Below are 11,573 nucleotides of genomic sequence, written 5' to 3' on the forward strand. Positions count from 1 at the left end.
AAACATTTAATATAGTCATTTAAAAGAAATCACAATACTAGTATAAATAATAAATCAATAACCAAATCAGAGTGAAAGGTAATCATTTAATAAGACAATAAAGAATAAAAACAAAAATATCTAAACATACATATTCAAAACTAATAATTTCAATATTAACAAAAATAACACATATTCAAAATAAAATAACAAAATACTAGACAATTATTTTACCAAAAAAAATAATTTCTCAAATACTAAAAATACGGAGTTACATGTGGATTACTTATAATATTCATAGCAAAAATAGTTTTGTAGGCTAAGTTCAAATTTTTCGACATATCCATAATTTGAATATCAAGAATCACTGAAATAATAATGTAAAGTTTCCAAACATACCCAACATAATAATTCAAATAATATCAGAAATTTTGCAATTAAAACTTTTCACAATAATAGGTGTGGATTACTTACATGCTACTCGTCAAAACTCCAACTCATCTGAACTCCAACTCAAACCTCATCAAAATCCTAGGGACATGAAACCAATTCTAAAGTTTCAATAAATACTCCTAAATGAAGTTCCAACATACATGAAATTCTCATCACAACCATTCAGAAAACAAGATTAGGAACAAAGAAATCCTCATCAAGTGTAACAAAATTTATCATCATAATCCAAGAGTTTCAAAAATACACTCCTTTGCTGGGATGTAGTAACGTAAGGCATGCATGTTTCTAAAGGTTCACTACCATGAAAAAGAACTTCAAATTGAACATGACTAACGAGAACCAAAGATCATGATTCCAAACTAATACAAGACTTGATGACAATGAATATATACATATATGTGGGTATAGACGGCAGGACATGCATGCATGAAGAACTGAATTTCAAGGGATGCAAAGTCAACATATGGCTTATATAAATACACACAACCATGTTCAATAGCTAAGCTATAGATTAAGTATGAGATCAAAGGTTTACACAAGATTAACTATTGTGTCAAGCTTAGTGGATAAGTGATCAACATAAATATGCATTGGTTGAACACCCTTGGAACAAGAATACATCATAAAGCAAAGATATGGGATCAAAGAGAGAACAAACGATCAGCCCGACCTTGCAATGAAATGAACTCAAAGAGAGCGAGAGAAACTAGAGAGCTCACAGTGTTTCCCTTCGTCCATCCTGCCGAGGCACTAACTCCACCTCCGCAGGCCGGCTAACAAGTGAGAATGAAGATGGTGATGAAGAAGAAGAAGACCACATGAGCAGCCAATTGTGAGTTCTAGTGAAAAAATCAAGATTTGGGAAGGTGCAGCAGCTCGATGGATCATGGAACGATGGTGGCAAGGATGGTAATCAAGAGGGAGAAGATGGCTTCTCAGCTCAACACTCAATAATAGCAAATTTAAGGCTTAATAAAGGGTTAACATGGGATTTAGAACTAAGATAAATTAGCTCCCCGGAATCCAGGCTTTGAGGCTTTTTACAAGCATATGAAGCCAAAGAAATTGGGATCCACCACAATATAAAATTCAAATGAAAAAGTCTCACAACAATGCCCTAATGCTACAAAAACAAGGCTTAGTACAAACTTTTGCATGCAAGGAAGGCCAGGAATCCGGCTTGAAAAAAATGGCTTACAAATGAATGGAAACAAAAAAGCTGGGGCCCACAGGCAGCTAAACTATCTCAATGAGTTTAAGATAGAAATTAACAATTGTTCGTAGATTTCATGTCTCATTCTAGAAGCATTAACTACAGAAGAACCAACAAATTATAACGAAGCAAAAGGTTGTCCAAATTGGGAAAGAGCAATGCAAGAAGAGATCGAAGCTTTAAATAAGAATGAGACATGGGAGTTAGCAGCCAAACCAGAAAAGTGTGTGCCAGTCACTTGCAAATGGGTTTACCGCTTCAAGAAAAGATCATATGGCACCATTGACAGGTTTAAAGCTAGCCTAGTTGCTTGTGGGTTATCTCAAAACTATAGACTGGATTATGAGAAAACATTCAACCCAGTAGTGAATTAGTGGCTGTAAGGTCACTTATTTCACTTGCTGAGTTTAAAGATTGGAAGTTGTAGCAACTTGATGTAAAGAATGCATTTCTTTATGGAGAGTTGGATCATGAAGAATTTATGGAGCAACCCTCAGGATTTGCATCCAAGTAGTTTCCAAACCATGTTTGCTGGTTGAAGAAAGCATTGAATGGTAAAGTTGCTCAATATCTCATCTTTTGTGGTTTTAGAGTTTTCGATTCAGATTCTAGTTTAATTATAAAATTAGAATAAAGTGTGCATCTCCTAGTATTATTATATGTTGATGATATGATAATTATGGGAGATAATGAGTCAAAAATCTCTAATTTGAGAAGTGAGCTTTCTGTTTGTTTTGAGATTAAAAATCTGGGGGAGATTGCCTTTTTTTCCTGGTTTGGAAGTGGAACAATTAGATCAAGGGTATTTTGTTTCTCAAACAAGCTATGCAAAGAATCTTTTGGAATGTTTTGGCATGAGAGAGTCAAAGGAGAAGGCTGCTCCAATAGAGCCAAATCTCAAGTTGAAGAAAGATGAAGGGAAGCTAATGCATGATGCGAGGAAGTTCAGACAACTGGTTGGAAGCTTAATTTATCTGACAGTTATGTGGCCAGAAATTTCGTATTCTATTGGTGTTGTTTCTCAGTTTATGCAAAATCCTAGAATTCCTGATTTATATGCTGCAAAAAGGATTTTGCAATATATAAAAGGAACTCTTGGTTAATTATGGTTTTCTATACATTAGGTGCAATGGTTTTTTGTTGAGTGGATTTACAGATGCAGACTAGGCTAGAGATACAAATGACCATCATTCAACTTCAAGTTATTGTTTTAATACTAGTTTAGTTGTAGTTTATTGTTTCAGTAAGAAGTAAGACATTACTGCTTTATCTAGCACTGAAGCTGAGTATGCGGCAGCAACCATGGCTACACAAGAGTGTATTTGGTTGAAGAGGATGATTAGGAACATTTTATGTGAAGGTGACTATGTAGTCCAAATCAAGTGTGATAATGAAAGTGCTATTAAACTTGCATCAAATCCAGTTTTCCATGCAAGAACGAAACATATGGAGGTGAGTTATCACTTTCTTCGAGAAAAAGTTGTAAAAGAAGAAATTGAACTATTTGGAGTTTGTACCAACGATCAAGTGGCTAATAAATTCAGTAAAGCTTTGGAGAAGCCCAAGTTTCAACTTTTTTGGGATGCTCTGGGAGTTGTAAGTCTGCAATTAGGGCAACTTACTAAATGTGGTAGTTGTTCTTTTATTCCTAGTCTTTTGTTTATCTAGTGGTTGTTTACAAGGTCAAACATATGTGATTTGGTTTGTTATTTTATTATTATCAAGATAGATAAGTTTTTTGTTAATTTGTTATTTTGTTTTGATTGCGTCAAATATGTGGTTACGTTGGGTTGTTAGTAGGTGGGAAGTGGAATTATTTAAATAAGGTTCTAATAAGTTTACGTGTGTATTCTTCTTTCATAGTCACAAGTTTTGAATAAATCGATTAGTTTGCTCCAATTTTTCTCTCTAGTTGCTTCTGAATAATAGGCGACAAAGCGCTTTTTTTATGAATATAAGCGATCCTGGAGCCGGATGTACAGGAATTACGGACGAACAGTGTATGAACAGTACTTGAACCCATGACCTCCCTTTTACACTTTGATGTCATACCATCCAATGGTTGACTCTCTAGTTGCTTCTTGGTCTTCATAATTGTTTCTGTTTTTATTTCATGCAAAACAAACTTCTAATCAAGGGGAAATGGGCTGCATGTCGTTGAGGTATTTCAATATACCCCTAGAATATTTTCATTTTTCAATATCCATTGCATCTCTTGTTTTAAACTTAAAATATAAATTTTACAAAATTATCATTATGTTTTCTCATATTTTTCTTTTCTTTCCTTTTCTCTTGGCAATCTTGCAACTTTCTTTACTTAACTACAATAAACGCACGTCTGCCTCTACAAGCTTGCACATGGCATGTTTGGCCCTTCAGTGATGGGGTGAACTCACTTATTGCTAGATGAGCGCGCCTTAAGTTGGGCGAGAATGAGAGAAAAAATAATAATAATAGGTGAGCTTGTACATGGTTGGCTAAGCTTGCTTCGATCTCATAACCATGTTAGCCACAGGAAAATTCGTATGGATCCTAATAAGCTTGCAAGAGAGAGGTTAAGGTTAATGTTGCAAGGGTATAAACAGTGGAGTGAGGTTAAAGTTAATTTTTCATTGAAAACATTAATTAAGTTAAAATTTATGGATTAAATGATAAAGTTTTAGAAGTAAATGGAGAGGTTTCAAGTATTTAAAAAGTGAGGAATTTTGGGGTTAACTTGAAAGGATGAAAGGACCCTGTGGTCATTCTGGTTCATCAAATTTAATAAAAAAAAAACATAAAACTTTAAAATAGTTTAAAATATTGAAATGCACAACCAAATCTTCAGACGAACTTAAAAGACAGTGTTAAGAAAAAAACTATTGATAATGATACAAAATTTGCCAACCTTGTGTCGCTATAAAATAATTTATTTTATTTGAATATTATTTTAAAATAATATATAATGAATTTTGAAAAAAAATCCAGTGACAATACTTCCTCAATAGAATTGTCAATTAGCCCTTAGTTCAAGTTTCGTCCCATTGAATCTAGGGCTAGTGATGGAAATGCCCTGCCTGCCTCCGCTCCATCCCAAAATATATAATTATCTTAAAAAAATATTTTGTATACACATATACATACATACATATATTATACTATGAATATTTAAATAAAAAGTTAAAAAAATCCATATATTTATTTAATTATTAAATTAGTAATAATTGAATAAATATTACTAAAGATAAACTTGACTAAATACAACCCTAGAGTAAAACAAAAATAAACATAACTAAAAATAAATTTAAAATAATATATAATTAACATATGAAATAACTACAAATGCTTATATAGAAAAAATATAAAATATATATATAACATAAATCAACATAGATTAAAAAGTAAAATACACTCAATAAAACTACAAAAGTATATTTTTGTTTTTAAAAATCTAATGCTCTTTTATTTTACTTATAAAAAATTTAAAACAAAACAAATTGTCAAATATGTTACATATTTTTTTAACTAAATTGAAGAGAAGTTAAATCAATTTAAGTCGACTAAACTATTTTCCTTTATCTCTTTTTAAGATCCAGACATCTTTAATATACGCATTTATATATTTTAAAATTACATCCTCCATAAGTGTAAGATTGCTTTCAAAAATTGAATTCATGAAACTGTTCATGACAATATATAATACAAGATATTTTAATACAAGGAAACATATCCAATAATTGTGAATGACCAAATCAAAAGAATATTCTATAATTGTGAATGACCACATCAGTGGATTGATTTGCTGAATTTGATTAACAACGGAGTCTTTTCAATCATTTCCATAAATTGTGGGAAATGATTCATTTGCTTTAACACGCACCCTCAAACTTGGCATCCTCTGGGTGACAAGTTTGCACCATAGAATTAGAAATTACTGCTTGGATAGGCCTTTGATAAAAATATCAGCAACTTGATCAGTAGAAGGGACAAAGCGCACATGATAACTACCACCAGCAACACGTTCTCTAGTGAAGTGATAATCTAGCTCTATGTGTTTGGTGTGAGCATGAAAAATAAGATTAGTAGCCAAATACATTGCACTATTGTTGTTACAATAAAGGATAGTAGGAGTTTGCAAAGCGAAGCCAAGCTCACGTAGTAGGTGTTAAACCCAGATTGTATCAGCACATGTTCTAGCAAGTGAGCTATATTCAGATTCAGTACTAGACTTAGAAATAGTTGGATGCTTCTTCGCACTCTAGGAAATGAGGTTTGGTCCAAGATAAGCATAGAAACCGGTGGTAGATCGGCGAGTATCTAGACAACTGGCCCAATTTACATCACAGTAGGCATGCAATTGCAAAGGAGAAGGACTGCGGTGAATCTAAATACCAAAATCAAAAGTACCCTTGTAAAAACATAAAATATGTTTGCCAACAAGTAGATGTGATTAGCAAGGTGTATTCATAAACTGAGCTGCATGATGAACAACATAGGAGATGTTTGGTTTGGTAAGCATAAAATACTGAAGTGTGCCAATCATATTGCAGTATTCTGTGGGATCAGAGAGTAACACCCCGGAAGTGGATGAAAGTTGGGAGTTTGTACAGATAGGAGTAGAACATGGTATGCAATCAACCATATTGGAACGGCGCAATAAATCCAACATATACTTGCACTGAGAGACATGAAGGCCTGTAAAAGTATAGGTAGCCTCAAGACCAAGAAAATAATGCAATGGTCCTAAGTCCTTGATTTCAAATTCGATCCCAAGTTCTTGGACAAAATTAGTTATGAGAGAGGGGTTGTTGCCAGTAAGGATGATATCATCAACGCATAATAACAAGAGCATCATTTGAGCACCACGACGAATTGTAACCATGAGGGATCAGCCTGAATGCATTGAAAACCAAACTGAACCGATGAAACCAAGTTCCGTGGTGATTGTTTAAGCTCGTAGATAGCACGATGGAGCTTGCAAACATGTGAAGGATGGCGAGGATCAACCAAACCTGGTGGTTGTTGCATGAAGGCAGTTTCAGAGAGAATACCATGGAGGAATGTATTTTTAACATCAAGTTGGTGAACCGGCCAAGCACAAGAGACAAAATTGTTAAGCACAGTGCGAATGGTAACTAGTTTAATAACAGGACTGAATGTTTCACCATAATCAAGTCTAGGTTATTGATGAAATCCCTTGGCCACAAGGCAGGCTTTATAACGTTCTATAGAACCATCAGGGAAGAGTTTGATTTTAAACACCCACTGCAACCAACAGTATTGCAGCCATCTGGGGAAAGAACCAAAGTTGAGGTCTGATTTTTAAGAAGAGCATCGAACTCTTCAGTCATTGTGACTGCCACTCAAGAAACTTAACAACACTAGAAAAATAGGTGGGTTCTGATTGAGATGAAGATAAAACAGCAGCAAGTGCACTAGGAAAATGATACCGAGTGGTAAATAGACTGGAGGGCACCTTGACCTTCTGGCTGTCATCTTGCATTCTGGTAACCATAGAATGGCGAGATTATGTGATTGAAGCAAGAGCACATACTAAACCAACTGGAATAGAGTCATCACTATCTGGCGACAGAGTTATTAATGGACTGGAAATGTCCTTATCCTGTGGTGCCTTTTGGATGGCGCGAGAGATGCACTGACCAATGGTGGCTAGAGAGAAAGGGCACATCTTGAGGCAGGAAAAGAAGTAGGTGGCGATCATCGGGTATACATCTTAAGAATGCCAGATTATTGTGGGTGTGTAGGAGAAACAGGGGGTGAATCAGGAGGCACAGTCGACAACCCATCAGCAGGGGGCCAATATTGTGGGAGCAGCATGAAGTGAGACAGCAAGTGGATTAGTAGGGACGTCGGCAGAGGAGATAGGAGGTGTCGGTGGTGGAGAACCAGTGGAGATGAAATCCAGTGATGATGGAGTAGTAGCATAGACTTGAAAGGAGTTGCTGTATCCACAACATCCAGACAATCATTATCGATCCGCTTAGAGCAAAGAATAGCAACCGTAAGAACAGGTATAAGATCCCAGGTTTATGGTGAAGAGGAGGAAGCATCTTGAGATGGGTGATGTGAAGAAGAAACATTATAGGGAAAAGTTGTTTCATCGAACTGAACATGCCGCGAAGTATAGAGCTGTCCTGAGGATTTATACAAGCATCTGTAGCCTTTATAGCAAGCGTTGAACCCTAGAAATACACACTCAATTGATCTTGGATGAAGTTTGTTAGCAGCATAGTGCCCATTGATAGGTAACAGGCACATCCAAAAACTGCATATGTTCACATAGGTGGGTGTGGTGTGAAATAATAGTTGAAATGGAGATTGCCATTAAAGGACAACAGAAGGAAGCCGATTGATGAGATAGACTGAATGAAGAGCGGCTTCAACCCATAGGGAAAGGGGTAATGTTGCAATATAAAGCAATGTGTGTGTCATGTCTGCAATATACCGGTGTTTGCGCTCAGCTCGCCCGTTCTGCTCAGATGTGTAGGGACAAGAAAACGGTTGGTAAATTCCTTTCCTAGAAAGCATATCCAAAAAAAGATATGTTGACATACTCGGTACCACCATATGTAACTGCACATGACAATATATAACACAAGATATTTGAATACAAGAAAACCGATCCTATTATTGGGAATGACCAAATCAAAATAATATCCTATAATTGTGAATAACTAAATCAAAGGAATATTCTATAATTGTGAATGACCACATCAGTGGATTGATTTACTGAATTTGATTAACAATAAGCGCATTCAATTGTGCATTTTTTAATGAATTTTTAGCTAAATTAATTGAAGACAGGAATCCCCAAATTTGGATATTCCTGCATGAAGGGAAGGGAAAAATTTTCCCCATACCCATGTTCAAGGAAAAGGTTAAGAAGCAGTTATGTGATTTTAAAGTCGAGGTCAGGAAATGTATTCTCTAGTGAAACCTTACCCAACTGACATCTCTATTCTTTTTTTGTTTTAATAAAGTGGATAAATAACAAATGCATTAAAAAAGAAAAATGATCAGAAACAGCGGAGAAAACAAATAGGAACGGAAAAAAACAGACAAAGGAAGAAAAAAGAACAACAATAGTCGAAAGAAACAACAAAGACGACAATAACCATGAGACATGATACAAAAACAAGAAAAGTAACTCCAAAACAAAACACAACCACAAGAAGTTGAAAAGATGGGCGGGCAAAAACACGGTGAACCCCCAGGTAGCTTAAATTTATAATTTTCAAAAGTTTTCAAAAGTTTACATCTCTATTCTCTAATAAAATTTATACATTGAAAACTAAAAATATTTTAAAAGTGGTAGCAAACTCAACTAGGTTTCATGGTGCCACAAACTTTTGGCTTTTACGTTTTTATCAAGTGTTAATATTTTTTTCACTGAATTATATTTAAAACTTCATTTCAATTTCTAAACATAGAATACTTTCAATTCAAATTTATGGTTTTTTTAATTTAATAAAAATTTCATAATTATTTAGATATTATATTTAAATGCATCTTTCTTGTGATTTAAGAACTAAATTTAACCTACTTTGACTTTATACATTAAAATGAATGCATAGGTGTGATTCAAGATAAAAATAAAAGTATACCTTTACTAATTTATTAAATAGGTGTTTTAATTACTACTTCATAAGATTGAAGCTTGTTGAGATGACTTGAATTCGATTGTGATGGTGACCCTATCCGAATTATGACTCGACCCTAAATTAGAAAATTCAATGAAAACATGTGGTGCGCTTTTGGCTTGGGCCTGCCCAACTGACTGATCCACTGTGGGTTATATTATTTTATTTTATTTTAATTCATATATATATGGTTTTTTCTGTATCATCTGTATTTGGTTTTTTCCCTCGAAAAAGAAGAATAAGAAATCTCTATCTCCCTGCCCGTGGAAGCAGGTCACATCGACCGAACCATGTAAATCTTTGTGTGTTAATATTTTTCCTTTGCTTTCCTCATATTATTGTTGTGCTTGGCATATCAAGTGGTATCAAAGCAAGGTCCCTTGAATTCAACTTCGAATTTAGGGTTAATGGGTTTATCGAAAGGATGGCCTCTCATAAATTCAAATTTGAGAAGTTCAATGGATTGAATGATTTCACTCTGTGGAAGATCAAGATAAAGGTGATCCTGGTTCAGCAGGGATGTATAGCAAAGTTGGAAGGAGAAGGAAAATTACCAATAGAGTTGAAGGTGAAAGAGAAGGTTGAGATTCTGGCAAAGGCGCATATCACTATTCTTTTAACTTTAACTAATGAAGTCCTGTGAAAGGTGATTAATGAAATGACTGTAACAGGATTATCGAAGAAGCTGGAAAGCAAGTTTCAAAAAAAATCCCTAACCAACCGGTTATATCAAAAGCAGCATTGTATACCTTGCAGATGACAAAGAATATGCAGGTGAAAGATCATCTTGACAATTTTAACTGGATTATTCTAGATCTACAAGGTGTTAGTGTTAAAATTGATAATGAGGATCAAGGTATCATCCTCTTATGTTCCTTGCCAAATTCATATGAGAATTTTGTTGATACTATGTTGTATGGTAAAGACAGCATTTCTGTTAGCGATGTGAAGGATGCCATGCAGTCTAAAGAATTGAAGCGGAAGGTTTCTAGTTCGAAAGAAGATGGTGCAGAAGCGGGTTTGATTGTTAGCAGAGGCAAAATTAAGGAAAGGGATGGTAGGAGTAGGGGAAAATCACGTTCCAAATCGAGACATGGAGGATTACGTTATTTTTTTTGTAAAGAAAAAAGTCACTTTAGAAATGATTGCCCACAGAGGAAGAAGGGAAATGAGAATAAAGAATCAAGTAGTAATGCCAGTACATCTGTAGTGCAAAAAGAAGTTACAGTGATGCAAGATAATGATGATGTAGTAGTGGATAGTTCTGATGAAGGTGTGGGCAGTGATATTTTGACTGTCAGTATTTCAGGTTCTACAAATACTTGGGTCTTGGACACTAGAGCATCTTATTATATGACATTCTCAAAAGAATTATTCACTTCTTTCAAGGAATGGAAGGACGGTGTGCACTTGGGGGATGATGAGGAGCTTAATGTTGAAGGCAGTGGTTCTATGTAGATTAAGATATATGATGGAATAGTCAGAACATTTGATACATGGTATGTTCCTGGTTTGCACAAGAACTTGATTGCTATTAGTACTCCAGCAAAAACAAAGGTATAGTTTCTCTGATGAAAATGAGCACTTAAGAGTTTCTAAGGGTACTCTGGTAGTCATGAAAGGTAAATTACAACATGGTATTTACTTATTGATGGGTAGTTCAGTGATGGGAACAGTGGATATATCTCGTTCCTTGGAGCAACATGATGATACGATAGAATTATGGTATCACAGATTGGGTCACATGAATGAGAAGGGGCTTGCAGTGCTAAACAAACAAGGATTGTTTTATGGTGCAGAAATTAGGAAACTAAAATTTTGTGAGGCTTGTGTAATGGGGAAGCAGTACAAGGTGAAATTCAGTTCTGGAAAGCACACTTCAACTAGTATTCTTGATTATATTCAATCAGATTTGTAGGGTCCCTCTCCAGTTGAGTCTCATGGCAGATGTAGGTACTTCGTTACCTTTATTGATGATTATTCTAGAAAGGTCTATGTATATTTTTTGAGATCAAAGGATGAGGTGTTTGAGCGGTTCAAGTAGTGGAAGACTATGGCTGAAAAGCAGATAGGAAAACAAGTCAAGACACTGAGAATAGATAATGGCTTGAAATTTTGTAATACACCATTTAATGAGATTTACAAAAAAGAAGGTATAGTGAGGCACCACACTGTATGATATATACCACAATAGAATGGAGTTATTGAACGCATGAACCAAACACTCTTATAGCATGCTCGATGCATGCAATTAAGTGCTGGCCTCTATAAGCAATTTTGGGATGAAG

General features: G+C 35.0%; 1 protein-coding gene across 1 annotated transcript; it reads left to right on the plus strand.

The window, feature by feature from the left end:
- Positions 1–1,326: 1,326 nt before the first annotated feature.
- Positions 1,327–2,748, plus strand: LOC120274084 (uncharacterized mitochondrial protein AtMg00810-like). The gene is made up of 3 exons (XM_039280839.1): positions 1,327–1,341; positions 1,717–1,934; positions 2,385–2,748. The coding sequence occupies exons 1-3, from the start codon at positions 1,327–1,329 to the stop codon at positions 2,746–2,748; spliced, it is 597 nt and encodes a 198-aa protein (XP_039136773.1).
- Positions 2,749–11,573: the final 8,825 nt, after the last annotated feature.

The sequence above is a fragment of the Dioscorea cayenensis genome, chromosome 2 (assembly GCF_009730915.1).
Source record: "Dioscorea cayenensis subsp. rotundata cultivar TDr96_F1 chromosome 2, TDr96_F1_v2_PseudoChromosome.rev07_lg8_w22 25.fasta, whole genome shotgun sequence".
NCBI lineage: Eukaryota > Viridiplantae > Streptophyta > Magnoliopsida > Dioscoreales > Dioscoreaceae > Dioscorea > Dioscorea cayenensis.